This window comes from Chiloscyllium plagiosum, chromosome 19 (genome assembly GCF_004010195.1).
Source record: "Chiloscyllium plagiosum isolate BGI_BamShark_2017 chromosome 19, ASM401019v2, whole genome shotgun sequence".
Classification (NCBI taxonomy): Eukaryota; Metazoa; Chordata; class Chondrichthyes; order Orectolobiformes; family Hemiscylliidae; genus Chiloscyllium; species Chiloscyllium plagiosum.
The window spans coordinates 50,479,804-50,496,795 of NC_057728.1; the positions used below are offsets into that span (position 1 = coordinate 50,479,804).

At 39.3% G+C, this 16,992-nt stretch overlaps 1 protein-coding gene across 12 annotated transcripts in view; it reads left to right on the top strand.

Annotated features, from left to right (window-relative positions):
* The window catches only part of ppfibp1b (PPFIA binding protein 1b), a 177,576-nt gene that overhangs the window by 82,644 nt on the left and 77,940 nt on the right, over positions 1-16,992 (top strand). For 7 of the 12 annotated variants that reach the window (XM_043709806.1, XM_043709810.1, XM_043709809.1 and 4 more), the window contains exons 4-7: positions 3,629-3,715; positions 5,095-5,208; positions 7,758-7,889; positions 9,052-9,153. In XM_043709806.1, coding sequence (XP_043565741.1) covers positions 3,629-3,715; positions 5,095-5,208; positions 7,758-7,889; positions 9,052-9,153 — 435 coding nt within the window. The remainder of the gene's footprint in view (positions 1-3,628; positions 3,716-5,094; positions 5,209-7,757; positions 7,890-9,051; positions 9,154-16,992) is intronic. The other 5 variants (XM_043709813.1, XM_043709818.1, XM_043709815.1 and 2 more) reach the window with 1 other exon arrangement.

The following is a 16,992-nucleotide window of genomic DNA, read 5'->3' on the forward strand; positions in this document are numbered from 1 at the left end:
GCGGGTCAGTGTGGACTTGTTGGGCCGAAGGGCCTGTTTCCACACTGTAATGTAATCTAAAAAGAAAGGTCGATTTTGCCTGTCCTCGGATGCTGCCTGAATTGCTGTGCTCTTCCAGCACCACTGATCCAGAATATTGTCTATTCACCCTATCCATGCCCCTCATGATTTAAAAACCTCTATAAGGTCACCCCTCAGTCGCCGATGCTTCAGGGAAAATAGCCCCAGCCTATTTTGCTTCTCCCTAGGGCTCAAACCCTCCAAACCTGGCAACATCATTGTAAATCTTTTCTGAACCGTTTCAAATTTCACAACATCCTTTCTATAGGAGGGAGACCAGAATTGCATGTAGTATTCCAAAAGTGGCCTAACCAATGTTCTGTACAGCCACAATATGACCTTCCAACTCAGAAACTCTATGCACTGACCAATAAGGGCGAGCATACCAAATGCCTCCTTCATTATCCTGTGAACCTGGGACTCCACTTTCAAGGAACTGTGAATGTGTACTCAAAGGTCTCTTTGTTCACGAACACTCTCCAATACCTTCCCGTTAAGTGTACAAGTCCTGCCCTGATTTGCTTTTCCAAAATGTAGCACCTCACTTTAATTTATCTAGATTAGACTCCGTCTGATTAAGGTCCCGTTGTACTCTGAGGTAACCTTTGCTGTCCACAATATCTCTAGTTTTGGTGTCAGCTGCAAATTTGCTAATCATACCTCCTATGTTTATGTCCAAATCATTTCTATAAATGATTAAGAAGGAATCTGCAAAAAATTGTCAGTGTATTGTAGTGATGGTTGACCCATGTCTTCAGGCAATATCACCATTGGGAAGATATAGATGATGAACAGAAGTGGACTTGCGAAAGGTTTGGGTGGGTGGCTGCAGGGGAGGGAAGCCATTGCTGGAGGTTCACCTCTTACAATTGGATGCCCAGAGGAGCTGTTACGACATTAGGTAAACCCTTCTGCTAATTTTAAACTAGACACACACAAGCTCACATCGCCTCCTAAACTGTAAAGCTGTGAGTGACAAAGAACTACCAAATCCCACTATTTGAAAAAAAATTAACAATTTCTCCTTTAACTCCAAGAAAAAGAAATTAAACAACTATCTACACTGTAAGCCTCCTTTGTCCGATTGCGTTATCTATCTCCCACTTTACAACAATATATTGATCCGATAAAACCCCCAATTAAGTTTTAGAAAAAAAATCAGAATTCAAAACTAGCCAGTTATCGCTTTTCCCTTAGTATGATTAGATTAGATTAGATTCCCTACAGTGTGGAAACAGGCCCTTCGGCCCAACAAGTCCACACCGACCCTCCGAAGAGTAATCCACCCCCCTCTGACTAATGCACCTAACAATGGACGATTTAGCATGACCAATTCACCTGACCTGCACATCTTTGGATTGTGGGAGGAAACCGGAGCACCTGGAGGAAACCCACGCAGTCACAGGGAGAATGTGCAAACTCTACACAGACAGTTGTCCAAGGCTGGAATCAAACCTGGGACCCTGGTGCTGTGAGGCAGCAGTACTAACCACTGAGCCACTAGTATGTTCCTGGTTTTTTTCTTCGGTCTTCTGACAGATTTCATATGAAAAGATACCTTTCAGAGCATCTCTATGGGCAATTTAACTTTGAAAGAGTGGGTCTGCAGACAGTATGATGCTTTTTGCTACTCTAGTTAACTGTTCAAATTGCCCGATTTTAAAAAAAATACCAGAAAACATCGGATCGTCTCATTGGTTTGATGTCATCCAAAGCAGTAAAATTCAAATTCGATTGGATTTTGGTTTCTTGGGGCATAATTTAAACTGGCCAAATTTGAATATGTTGTGTAACGTAGCAACTCAGCTCCAGCCATTTGTTTCACAGCCAAATGTTACATATTAAAATTTTTCAGCACAGTCTCTGCTTGTTAAGTCCTTGCCAGCTTTCACACTGTCTTAAAGGTACAATACGCACCTATAACTTCATAACACTGTCAAAGGAAGGTAGTGCTGCCAAGGTGAGCAAAAGTAGATGTCAGCAAATAGGTGCTTGTGGGGCACTGTGCTCCAAGAGACCTTTTGCTCCTTTGTACCATAATTCCAAGTCCTGTTGCCGCAAAAAGGATTTCAGAAAAGTTCTAGGCAAGAAAAACTTGCCTGCTAAATGTAGTTTAAGGCCTTTTGTGGTAGACACTTGTACAGAGTTTCACAGAATAGGAAAATGGTTAATATAAACATATACTTGTAAACACTCAATTTGTTTAGTTATGCACAATAAGAGCTTAAGACAAATTACAAATAGTAAATTGTATGCATTGTTTTAAATCTGATTGGAATCTATACCCATTTAATCTAGCCCAATCTTGTGTCTGCAAAACTTCAAACCAGAGTACTTTCTTTGTTCTGGTATTTTAATGTTTATCCATGCCATTTTGGTGATTTGTTCAAATTGCTGTTTGTTTTTATATTTCTTCCACTTTTGTGTTTGACTTGTGGTATTTATATTATAGTGAATTTTATAGATTTTTGCACACCAAATGTAATTAGAAAGCAATTAAAATGATCAACTTTACCGAATCTCAGATTAAAATATAGTACATCATAATTGTAAATTTTTGTTCCATAATAATTAAAGAAAAGTCACAGCTGTAAGGATGGCAACATTCATTTGTTGAGGATGTGAACAAGATTATGTACACATATTAGCAAAAGGTATACTTTTTCAAAATTTGGTTTATTAACTTGATGTCTATGTGTTAGCCATAATCTCCTAAGAAAAGCTACATAACGGATGGCTGTCTCTTTTGAATTATGTGCTCTAAACGAAGCTTCACTTTTTCAGGAAATTGAACAAAATAAATATTAAATGTTTTCTCCTAAGCATCATCATATCAGTTATCGACGATACTTTTCTCATTCTCTTGGTGCAGTTATATAATCCCGCTTGGCAATCCAGATATCTCTACTTTGGTAGTTGTATTTCTAATTGTTCTTCTCTTGTATTTGCATACAAACAGAAACCTATCTGTCTCCCTATTGATGCAATAATTGGCAAATGATCGTCAGCTGCTTCCATTTTCTGAATATAAATGGATGTTATGCATTTGTAGCACAGAGGCAATTAGTATCAGCAAAAACCTGAGGTCTGGCATATAGCAAATATCAGATTTGTAGTATATGGGAAACTCCCATATAGCCTCTTCCATAGAAAAGGAATTGACTGGTATAGCTCTGCCGAGTACTTGAAGAGTAGATACAATGATGTCAGTTACATCCTGATATCTGACATGCTTCTGGTATGAACCTACTGGAAATAAAAGCAAATACACGCTGCTAAGTATGCTACTGTGAGTTTTACTTCATTTAGCATAGGGTGGTATAATTATTGAATCCCATTTGATTTCTGTGCATCTAAATGCTCTCCTTCCTCAAAAAGCTTACAGAAACATTTTGCTCCAACTACTTAGTGATTTCTTCTCCTTAAGACACATATCACTGTCGTTTTATGATCTGCCGATATTAGTGTCCTTTCCCTCAGAAAAATAATTGTAACAGATGACATTTTTCTGGTGTTATAGCATACAACTGTGAAAGCTAGCTTATTTTGTAAACTTGCCCCTCCACAGACAAATGGCCATATCTCTGTAACCGGTGATGCATACCAGGATAGACTGGCACGATTAGAAGGAGATAAAGAATCCTTGGTTTTGCAAGTAAGTAAAGCTGACACTTTTTAAAGTTTTTGTTTGAAGGTTATGATTTCTATAGTATTAGAAATGTGTATGTGTGAATTTATAAATGGGTAATAGGCACAGTTTTAATATGGTACAGTGCAGCACAATGCAACTATTCTGTAGTTGGCAATATAAGCAGTATTTGCTAGGTTTTATCATACAACATACTTCACCTTCAATTGAAAATCAACATTCATGTGTGAAAGCTTAATGTAGCCTTGTGTGTATACACGACTACAGCAGTTCGTGACTGGCTGTTACTTTCTTGAGGGCAATTAGGGCTGGGAAATGTTGTCTTTGCCAACAGCACTGCTTCCCAAGAATGAATATTTTGAAAGTAATTGTGCAGCTTTAGAATCTTCATTCACTTCAGTTTGTTCTAGCTTTTTCCTTTCCTGAATTAGTATACGCATCTATGCTGTTTTCAGTCCCTTCATAAACATCTTTTTTTTTTGTTTACTCATTTTTGCAATGTGGAGAAATAGTAGTGAAGAAATTGCTTCTAAGCCAACCAATTGTGATTTGTCACTCCAGAAAGTTAGCTGTTTTCTGTAATCTCTCTCCCTCCCCTCCCTCCCAAACAAATTCAAAGTCATTCTCTGTGGAAACCTGCATGCTGATTTCAGTTGAACCTTTTAAAGCGTTGACCATTATTCTGTATTTCAATTATGAGGCAGGCACCTATTGAAATTTATTTTATTGAAATTTAAATTCATAGCAGATACTACGATTGAGCAAAGCCAAATATTTAAAAGTTTTTAAAAATCTTTGAATGAGAACTGTTCACAAAAATGTGGTTAGCATGATTAGTTTTAACTATCTCAGATCCTCTTAATACTCAACAGCTAAACTTGGCTTGCAAAGACACGTTGACTAAAATGTACAATTAAAATACTTAAGGTGTATTTATTGTAATATATCTGTATACTATAAATTTCAGACATGTTGTACACCTTGCATTTATACCTGTCGAGGCATTACAAATATATAAATCAGTTACAACATGTGGGCAGTCACACAAGGTTCAACTATCACTTTAATATTCAGAATTCTCATGGATTCTGTGCACAACGTATTGCACCGTTGTAAAATGCAATTGAATTTGAAACCAGCACCTTGGTCGAACTAATGCAGAAATATTTCATTCCCGAGCTTTTTAGGCATGATGCAACATGCTTTGATCAGATTACCAGAATAAACATGAAATTGTTTAATCAACGGGCAAGCTAGGATTTGGTATTCTAAGTATGCGTAAAGTTTATTGCTATAATAATGAGCGACTCGCAACTTACAGCACTTTATAAAGGTGGAGATCTCCCTAAATGTTTCTGTACCAGAAGTTATACTTTGTTTCACAGGTGAGTGTTCTAACAGACCAGGTGGAAGCCCAAGGAGAGAAGATTCGAGACCTAGAGAGTTGTCTGGATGAACACCGAGAAAAGTTAAATGGTACAGAAGAGATGTTACAGCAGGTAGGCTTGGAATTGTTGGGAGCAAGATGTTTTCTGAGTTGTAAAGTTCGGTGGGCATTGAGATTTGGAACCTTTTAAATGAAGCAACATTTAAGAGTTAAAGAAGGACTTGTGTCGGGAAGTTGGCCAAAACAAAGTTGCAAATGGTCATTCTTGATTTTATTACTGCAGTATCTTGTATTGTATTCTGATGAAAATGCTTAGTAATGTAGTTGAGAGGTTGTGGTATTTTCAGTGAGAACAGGGTGGTCATTGTTAGCTTGATTAACTCTTTCTTTGACTGCAGTCAAAGAAAACTTTTAGACAATTCACAAAGCAGACTTTTAACATTCCAGTATCTATTATCACAGGTTAATACAATCAGAGTTTGTGGCTGAAAGAAGGCCCCTATGAAGTTCCAGTTCAGGATGTAGAATGGAATACCTGCCTTTGGATCTACAATGTTAATTTTATCACCCTATTAATTGTTTGAAAGTGTTGTTCCTTTATTGTCACTGGGTCAAAATCCTGGAACTCACTTCCTAATAGCACTGTTGGTATACATACACTTCAAGGACAGCAACAGTTTAAGACGACAACTCAATGCTACCTTCTCCAGTTAGAGATGGGCAATAAATATTAGCCCAGCCAATGATGCTAATCACCTGAATGAGTAAAACAAAATATTAGGCTGTGTCAACTGTCTAAATTTGAAGGGGTGCTTGGAGAATTCCATCTAACCAAATGGCAAAGCTGTTTGCTTTTTTTTACTATATGTGGGCATAATAAATATTTCAAGGAAAGTTGTAGGACATTTTTAGTAACTGCAGTCTGGTTAGTTTAACATCACTGGTGTTTAGGTTTTAAAACTCTAGTGATTGTAACAAGGACTAGATAGATCTCATTGACTAAGGGTTAACCTGGGCCAAACAGGAGCGCTAGCTGACCGACATAACCAGGAGCTTCAGAGTCATCTCATTCTATGGACTGGCTCTGAGCTGGCTGGCCGGAGCCCATGTACTATGCACATGTAAATAAAGGGTGACTGGGTGACAGGATACCAGTCTACGTGCTGTTATTTCAAAAACCAATTGGAGAATATCTCCAATGTGCTTAAGGTTTGAGTTGATTAAAGATAGTCAGCACAGATTTATAAAAGGCAGATTGTGTTTGACTGATGACTAATTTTTAAAATATAATAATAGGGAAAGTTGATTAAACATTTGCAATGAATATTGTCTGTATGGATTTTAAGAATGCATTTAACATTGCAAATATAAGGTTGATTTTTTAAAAAAAATTGATGCTTGAAACATGTTTCTCAACTGCATTCTCCTGCCTTTTCACCGTAACCTTTGCTCCCCTTACTAATCTAGAATCTCTGTCGTAAGTACATTCTATTGTTCAAGGAATGAGAGAGTTCAGCTACAAAATTAAATTGGAGGGGCTGAAATTGTTCTCTTTGGTGCAAAGGAGGTTGAGGGAGGCTTGTGTAAGTTAAGCAAAGAAATTAGGGCGGCACGGTGGCACAGTGGTTAGCACTGCTGCCTCACAGCGCCAGAGATCCGGGTTCAACCTGCCAAATTGCCCGTAGTGTTAGGTAAGGGGTAAATGTAGGGGTAGGGTGGGTTGCGCTTCGGCGGGGCGGTGTGGACTTGTTGGGCCGAAGGGCCTGTTTCCACACTGTAACTAATCTAATCTAATCTAATCTAATCTAATCTAATCTAAATGTTGTTGCGATTAGTTGATGGTACAAGGACTATGAAACATAGATTTAAGGTTTTGGACAAGGAGAATGAGCTTTTTTTAAAACTGAGACTAATCTAATCTAATCTAATCTAATCTAAATGTTGTTGCGATTAGTTGATGTACAAGGACTATGAAACATAGATTTAAGGTTTTGGACAAGGAGAATGAGCTTTTTTTAAAACTGAGTGATAATGACCTGGAACTCTTCGCCTACAAAGGTCATTGAAGCACAGGAGATTTCAATGGGATATTACATATGTAGCTGATAGAAATGAGGATATAACAGGGGAATGGGACCTAACTAAGTTGCTATACAGAGAGCCAGCATGAGCTCAATCGGCTGGATAGTCACTTCTGTGCAATGATTTGTGAATTACCTGATAGTTTGAAGTAATTTTTAAAAAATGCATCCTATGCTGTCTTAGTGTCTGATTCAAGCACCCTAAAAGGTTCAAAGGGCTATACAATTTACTAAGTAGCAATTGATTGTACTGGCTAAGTTCTGAAGCCATCAAGAATAAGAGTGCTGAACCAAAGCATCCTGGTTTAATAATTATACCTACATAAATGAATCACTACTCTGAATTTTCTCCCCTCCAGCTTCTCTGATTTAATAATGTCGTGAACGCTGTTTGACAGCTACTCATCAGAATGTGCTGGTGAAGAAGGCATTCGACTCTGAAAATAGATTTGTCTCTCAGTTGCCATATCATCTTTGTACAGAAATACTGCAGATACTGAACTGCAAGCCAGCTTCTTTTCTGTACAGCAATTGTGATATTTTATGCAAGCAGTGTACACAGTCACTCTTCTTGTTTTAGGAGCTCTTGAGCAGGACATCATTGGAGACTCAGAAATTGGATCTGATGGCTGAGGTGTCAAATCTGAAGATCAAGCTGAGTGCATTGGAAAAGGATAGGTTGGAATATGAAGAAAGGTATAAAGATACTGAGGTGAGACGAATAATACTTTCTACCATTTTAATGCTGTAGAATATATCTTTACTTGACTTTCTCAAGTAAATTTACCATTGAATTAAAAAGTTTCTTCCACCTTTAGTAATTTGGGCTGCATAAGTATTTGCCTGTCCATTTTTTGTTTTTTCAGTTTCCCTTCTAAATCTCTTTTAAGCCCTACTACTTACTTCCACTAATCTTTATTTGGAATTTGGTTAGCTTAATTTATTAGACTGCTGGTTTCCAATGCAGAGTTATGCAGCATGAGTTCAATTCCCACATCAGCTGAGGTTACCATGAAGGACTCTCCTCCTCAACCTTTCTTCTTGCCTGAGGTGTGACAACCATCAGATTAAATCAGCACCAGTTGTCTCTCTCTAATGGCGCAGTGACTATGGTGACTTTTCTTTTTACTTCCATGAATGTTCTATTATGCTTGCCTTTACTCTATTATATAGCCATTCTAAATGTTTTTAAATAATTATTTAAACACAGAATGTCATAAGCAAAAGATATAATGAGGCATGGCAGTTGAGCCCTACTTCAGGAAAGAACAGAAGGCAGCTAGGATTCCCATGTCAGATAGCTAGCTGTGCAGCTGCTGTTTTTGGATATCACATGAGGACATGATTGGGCTTGACTGTAAAGGGCCATTGGATTCAAAAACAAGTACTGTACCAGTTTACAGAGAGTTCTTCTGATTTTGAACTTGAGTTTGTAATGTTCAAACTGCTCCGTTCAATTCCTGCACTTACATGTTTTTAAAACTGCATGAATGAATGAGTAAAAAGATTAAAATGTAAACTGTCAATTCTGTACTACTGTCTATTGATTTCCACAGCAGAATGCAGCCTTCAGCAATGTTTAATCCTACTTGGTTTTGGCTGTGGACAAGTCCTTGATTGGTCACCTTGTTATTGCCCATCACACAATACAATTAACAATAAATGTCACATTAATTTATATGCCCAAGGACTTTTAGTTTCCAAAGCTACAGCATTTTTAATGAAGTTAGTGGCAATGTTGGTCTTCTTGCAAACTTTACAGTTAAAGTTGTATTTTTGTTTTCAGCTATTCTATCCATGATGTCTTTGATTCACTACTTGTTCTAGTCACCTTTTTTTCCCTATTCTTATTTCATTTACCTTGTATTCTGCAGTCATTGTTTAACCTAATAACAGAGCTGAGACAGCAGATGGAGAAAGTGGAAGTGGAGCTAGCATTATTCCAGGAAAAGAGGTCACGGTTTGGTGATCAAGAGGTGACTACATGACAGGATGCTTAATAACATTAGCATCTTGGCCAATGTGTTACAGTGCATGTTTCAACTTGATTGCTGCGGGAAGGGAATTAAGAAAGAGGGGAAATTAAGGTTACAGTAGAATATCTTCAGTCCATCTATTGCTGCATTCTTCACCCAGTATTGCTAAATTAAGTACTCTATTAACCACCAGTATTTGACAAGCTTGTTGAAGAACGTATAATTAAAACAAAAATCATTCTTGCCTACCAAACTCTTCTTATTCATGTGCCATATAATTCGCTGCAACATGAATTCAACCCATCTTTTTAATCCCATGAGGGAGGGTCTGTAAAAAGTTTTCTCTCAATCCTCAACTGCAAGCTGTCCCCCACCCTGCCACATGGAATGAAGCTGAAATAAGTAAATTATGCATTCCACATTTAACAATGACAGAGCATTGTGCTAGTCTCAGGAGCTTGGCACACAGAGCAGTAATATGTCATTGAATTGCAGGGGGCCACCCACAAACTTAAGTGAAACTTTGAAATAGCTGAAGAAGAACCTATATAATTAGATTTGTTTGCAAACATACTGTCAAATAAATATGACAGTGAATATGTGAAGAAGTATTTTTCAATTTGTTCATACCTTACAATAGCCTGACTTTGTACAGTAAAAGGTGCTGAAAACATTAAGAGGATGTGAAGACTGCAGATGCTGGAGAAGTCAGTTGAAAAGGGTAGCACTGGAAAAGCACAGCAGGTCAGGCAGCATCCAAGGAGCAGGAAAGTCCATGTTTCAGGCATAACCCCTCATCAGAAAACATTAGCTCTAGAACAGCTCAGTTATCTCTTTCTGCTCTACATTTTGTCTTTGCATGAACCTACTGTGTCACCAGTGCAATAAAATAGTTTTCCATGTTTTTATGCTCCATGTAAATCTTGGAGCATTATCATAGTCTTTGTGTCTTCAGCCAGGGAAACAAGTGGATAGGCAGATGGTCATTCATTGGAGTCACTAGTGTGATAATCTGTCTTTTCTTTTATTGATGCATTTCATCCACACCTCATGCTGAACATCATCCTAGCAATTTTGTTATACTCATAGTACATGGCAGTGCCTTGATATTTACAAAACACTGTGGCTTCTTGGTGTTTTTCACAAGAAGTGGCAGTGATGCCTTCTTTCCTTCACTTTCGATCACATTACATCTCCAAATATTAAATTGTGATCTTGTAAAAGACTGTATAACAGACCAGGTTCATCCGCAGTAAAAATACCTTTTGGTGTGTATTCATTTGGGATCTGGCCGAATGTGGTAATAGCTAAACCTTGACCTTGATTTCAAACTCTAGGTGTGGAATTGCGACGCTATCAGTTGATGCAGTCACATGTCAAGCATGCACAAGTTTGGCTAATTCAGATTTCATTCTGTAACTTCTGTTTATTGTGGGCATCCTTCTATACAATTTCCAGTTTCTCCAGCTGAAATGGCTGCCTGTTTGCAGCTCGAGTTTGTGGTATTCAAATTTGACTGTAATTTGCTGTGGTGTCTCTTTGATTATTCTTAAACCTCAACCCTGTTCTTCAAGAGTTATCTGATCATTTTTTCCTTTTAACACTGTTAATCAGCAAATATTTTCTTTATTTCAGTCAATTATTTTGCTTAGTGAAGAAAAGATAAATATGTTGATTTTGTATCTGATGTCGATAGTCCAGATTAAATCTGTTTGTAATTAATAATTTTATTCAGGTATTGCTTCTCATGTTCTCAGTATAAAACCTTTGAGTCTTTCCCTTCTCCCTACTTGCTCCTGCTTTTTAAATAAAAATCAATTATATTTCCGAACTCCTACAACTTCTTTTCCTAAAATAAATACCCAAAATCTCAAAATGCCTTCTTGAGGCGTCATGAAGTGCTGTCACTTGTATTCTAATGCATGTTTAGGCTTGTTCTAAATTTTTGTTAGTGCTTGAGTGCAACGTTTTAGCTCAGAATTGAATTGTAAGTAATGTTTCTCTGAAAATTTAACATTCAGTGTGACAATTTCCTGTTGGATGGTTGAAGAAGCAAGCAAAACTTGTATGTTTAAAACAAAGACATAATTAGTTTCTTTCATTGCACACGAGTCATAGAAGTTCTACATCACAGGAAAATGCCTTTTGGCCTGTCAAGTCTGCTAGTCAAAACAAGCGCCTAACTATGGTAATCCCATTTTCCAACACTTGACTCGTATAGCTTTGTACACCTTGGCATTGCAAGTACACCTCTAAATGTTACTTAAGTATTGTGAGGCTTTCTTTCTCTATTGCCCTTGCAGGCAGAGAGTTCCAGATTTCCACCAATACCTCAGTGAAAAAAAAATATACATCTCATCCATTCCAAATTCCCTGTCCCTTGGCCTAATTCCCAATCCCCCACCCCCCGCCAAAATCAGTGCATCTAACCAGTCCATCAATATCCTTATGTAATCTAAGGATATTCTCCTTACTATGTACCATCCCAACAATTTTTGTAACTTGCTGATCACACATTCTACATTCAAGTCTAAATCATTTATATATGCTGCAATCATAAAAGTCCCTAACAGTGATACCTCAGGATTCTACTGGATTTGGACTTCCTGTCATAAAAACAGCCCTCTGTTTTCTGGCACTCAACCAATTCTGGATCCAATTTGCCAACTTTCATGATTCTCTGAGCTCTTAACTTTGCTATCAGTCACCCATGTGGGACCTTATCAAAAGTATTAGAGGTCTTATCAAGAGTTTTGGAAGAAATAAACCATGGTGGATTATAATCAGGATGCTCATTCTGGAAAATTAAAATATCAGTTTCCAGCTGTGTTGAGATTGAAGATTAAGCAGTACCATCCCTTCGCTGCCTCATTTCTGTTTTCTCTCACTCCCTCACCTACCCCACTGAGCTGCTTTAGCTCTTTATCTTTGCCAAATATTGAAAAAACATTTGTGTTTTTATTACAAAATTAATACAAAATATTGTATCCACTTTACAATACAATAACAGCACTAATATAAAATTTTAAAACAGCCTACTAATCTACTCTACAAACCACCAAAACACACAATAAAATATAGGAAAGAAGGCTCTAGATACTTAAAAATAAAACACAGTATTGTATATTACTAACAATAACCAAGAAAAAAAAGTAAATGAATCATTAAATAAATTTGCATTCAAAATAAAGTTATATCAAGTCATAACAAAACCCGTATTTATACGGGACTCTTCCTCCCGGGAGCCCCCGAACCAACCAGCACCGTCCTCACGGCTAAACAAAAGCCCTAAACACTATGGCCGATATATCTGCGTTGGTGTAGTTCAAAAGGGCTGCCATGTTCTATAAAATAATTCCGTTTTTTGGTGCACCATATTCGTGAAGAATTCCAGTGGGATATATTTCATAATTGTTCTATGCCAATTTGAAAGTCATGGGGGACTTTTGGATACCCAACTTACTAAAATGTTTTTCCTCGCACAAAAGGAAAGGATAGTGAATAGTTTCTTCCCGTATGCATCTAGAGAGGGGAAATTTGGAAAGTGCAAAAGAAGAGACACTGAGTCCAACCCAATCTCCGTTTCCAAACTTTTTGCCAAGGAATTCGCTACGCTGTCCCAATATCTACGAATCTTATGGCATGTCCACAAACAATGAGTGAGAGTACCAACTTCTATTTTACATTTAGGTCACATTAGGGATGCTCCTGCTTTGAACTTTGTAAGTCGCTCTGGTGCCACATGAACCCTATGAAGTATCTTCAATTGAATCGCCTGAGTTCTATTACAGATAGAGATCTTCCTGGCATTTTCCCAGATCTCTTCCCACATCTCTAAGGAGATTTCCATCCCTAATTCTTGACTCCAAGTTTTAAAAAATTGTTCCATGTCTTTCGATACCTTATTACCAAGCAAGTGGTAGTGAGTACTGACTGAGGGTGCACCCATTGGCCGAAGCACACTCCTTTCCATATCTGATTTGTATAGATTAGTCATTAATGTGGTCTTTTTTGTATGAAATCTCGTACTTGAGAATATCGAAAAAGGTCCTCGCTGGGCAACCCGAACTTCTGACTCAACTTTTCGAAGGACATCATGACCTCCCCATTGAACAGACGTCCCAAACAGAAGATACCTCTGGACTCTCAGATTTTAAATCCAGCATCAGTCAGGCCCGGCTGAAATCCCAATGTTCCCACTATAGGGGTAGAAGGGGAGATTTTTTGTAAATTACCCTCATCATGTCTCATCATTCTCCAAGCTTTGATTGTATTTAATACAATTGGATTTTTACAATGATCCATAATAACTCTCATCTTGTCCCCTCATCAATCTGCTATTTATAAAGATTTTGCTTGGGAGGCCTCCATATCCAACCAGGGGAAAGTGAGGTCTGCAGATGCTGGAGATCAAAGTTGAAACTTTATTGCTGGAACAGCACAGCAGGTCAGGCAGCATCCAGGGAACAGGAGATTTGACGTTTCGGGCACAGGCCCTGAAGAAGGGCCTGTGCCCGAAACGTCGAATCTCCTGTTCCCTGGATGCTGCCTGACCTGCTGTGCTGTTCCAGCAATAAAGTTTCAACTCCATATCCAACCAGATTGATTGTGGGTCACAGTAGACCCAATCAGCCACGTATGATAACAGAGAACTCAGTTGGAATCTCCTGAAATCCAGAAAATCCAGACCTACCCTTACTTGTGGGAGCTGCAACTTGTCTAATTTAATAAGGGGCTGTGTATGACTCCAAATAAAGGAGCCAAGCCAACCATAGAGCTTACGCAGCCCCTATCCTGGCAACATCAAGGGGAGCATTCTCATAGGGTATAATAGGCGAGGTAGAATATTCATCTTGACCAAAGCTACTCTTCCTAGCCAGGATATCGGGAGATCTTCCTAGCGTTGGAGGTCCTGCCTTGTTTTCTCTAAGTGTGTATAATTAGCTTTATGTAGCTGACCAAATACTGGAATAATAAAATACCGAAATAAAGAGAGCCTCCCAGTGACCACCGAAAGGGGAAGCGGGATTCATCCGGAAAATTGGATATGCTGGTAAGACTTCCCAGCAGCATGGCCTCTGATTTCATAAAATTAATTTTGTAACCTGAGAACATATCAAATAAGTTATCCAGTTGAATTAGGCGGGGCACTGATGTCAATGGATCATCTAAGAAAAGACAGATGCTCTCCACATAGAGAGTGGTTTTATGCTTACCCAATCCTAACTCCTGGGCCGTTATATTGGGGTCAGTTCATATAGCTTCTGCCAAAGGCTGAATCACTAGTGTAAATAGTAGTGCTGAGAGAAGGTGAGAAGTTACCCTGACTTTGTGAGTAATTATACATATCTATAAGTGGGCTGGCCAATTCGTCTATATATTCTTTATAGAGCTCAGCCTGGAATCCGTCTGCTCCGGGTGCTTTACCGCTCTGGAGTTGCCTTCTTACCTCCTGGACTTCCTGGGTTGTCAGCGGGAGCGTTCAAAAGCGGCACCTGCTCCAAGGTTAGGCCTGAGAGGGCCAGATTTTTTAAAAAGACTCCATCTTCCTCGCTCTATCCTCACAGCCCTCAAACTTTTACAATTCGAAATAGAACTTTCTAAAGGCTGCATTAATCTTTCTAGGATAACAAGTCAGAGTACCAGCATCCCCTCTAATAGACGTATTGGATTGGGGAGCCTTTGTTTCTGGCAAGGTATGCTAGATACCTGCCCAGCTTATCACCATATCCAAATAATCTCTGCTTTGCAAATAGTATCTCAAAATCTTATATTCCTCTCCATATATTAAGGCTTTAAGTAATATATACCGTCCGGACTCATCTTTTATCTGGCTTAACATCATGAAGGGAAGATTCTTCCGGATAAGAATGGCCACTCTTCTACCTTTTAAGCTAAAAACTGAAAAGAACACCTGGCCAAATCCACCCTGTTGCAGCTTCGAATGCTCCTTATCAAGTAGATATGTCTCCTGTAGAAGGGCTACATCAACCCTCTCTTTTTTTAAAAACTTGATAATATCTTTTTCCTTTTAATTGGCGAGTGGCTCCCCTTGACATTCCACGTGCACCATTTAAACGAATGACTAGCCATGCTCGTTCAAGCAAGTCCGAGACCCCCAGAAGGAAGAACCCCACTCAAAAGGCATTGAGTAGAGACCATAAGCAATTCACGCATAAAAACAACTAAATCAAATCAACAGCTAAGAACTACTCCTAAAAAAGATAACATAAGACAAAATTAAAAGGAGGGACTTTCCCCCTTGTCTTAAGGAGGCACTCCTACCTTCCAGTAATCCCACCATAACACCTCCCAGCTGAAGCCATGCCCTTGGCCCAGACATTACAAATTAAGATAAACAATTGCCAATATCTTATAATACAAGAATTAAAGATGGGTGACCAACCCACTCCCTCCTCATTATTTCCTAGGCACTCTTAACAAAAAAAACAACATCAAATATATAAAATTTCAGTCACAGCAAATATTAAGGAACAAAAAACAACTCCGAAACATCCAGGCAGAAGTGAGGACTGCAGATGCTGGAAACCAGAGTTTAGATTAGAGTAGTGCTGGAAAAGCACAGCAGGTCAGGCAGCATCTGAGGAGCAGGAAAGTTGACGTTTCGGGCAAAAGCCCTTCATCAGGAATGGAGGCACGGATCCTCCAGGGTGGAGAGATAAGTTGGGGGGGGGGGAGGTGCTGGGGAGAAGGTAGCAAAGAGTACAGTAGGTTATTGGGGGTGGGGATGGAGGTGATAGGTCAGAGAGGAGGGTGGGGGAAGGTAGCAAAGAGCACAATAGGTGAATGGGGGTGAAGATGAAGGTGTTAGGTCAGAGAGGAGGGTGGAACGGATAGGTGGGAAGAGAGATTTTCCTGCTCCTCGGATGCTGCCTGACCTCCTGTGCTTTACCAGCACCACTCTAATCTAAACTCAGACACATGCCCCAACAATCGAATAAACCGAGCAAGTTATACATAAGAGTCAAAAGAAAGAACCCCCCCCCCCCACACACACACACACACTGATCCAAAGTTATACACAGATCCTCCATGACTGAAGTGCAGTGTTGCTGGGTATCGCATAGAATATTGTCTATTTAAATCCCTCAGACACTTCTTTACCTCGTCATACGCCTTCCTCTTGCGAACTACAATTGGAGAGAAGTCCTGGAACAGCATTATTTTAGAACCCTTGTATACCATGGCTTGGGGATCCTTCCCCATGATTCTGCAGACCTCCAGCAGCATGTGTTTATCCCCTGTAGTGCTGAAGTCGAACTAGGACCGGGCAGGGAGCTGGTGCGACCCCAGCCTGCGCACAGCAACCCGATGGGACCGCTTAATCTGCACCCGGCCCAGTTCAGACTCTAGCTTCAACAGCTGTGGGAATTGTTGCCCCTAAAAATCCATAAGCTGGTCTTCCTCCTCCCATTCAGGAGGCCCAGTAACCAGATATTTTTCTGATGACCTCTGACCTGTCCCATGGAGGATTCAGCAGTGGTCTCAGAGGCCGCAGCATGTTGCTCTGTACCTCCAACACGCTGCCAGAGTTTCTCAATCTATTGGTTCTACAACATGACTGAGATCAACTCCTACCTGGACTGGGTTTCTTCAATCGACATGTCGATGTTCTCTCGGAGCTATCACAAACTCAGTGATCCGGCTCGCATCTGCATGTAAGTCCCCCTCTGTTATTTGGGGGGGTCTGGCTGTTGCGAGCTCAGTGATCCTTTACCTTTGGTCATTTTAAAATGTATCAAACTGCTAAGTTTAATGCAGAATAACCAAAGTTGCTGGGGAAGAGGCTATTTTTCGTAGTTTGGAAAGTGAGGGGAG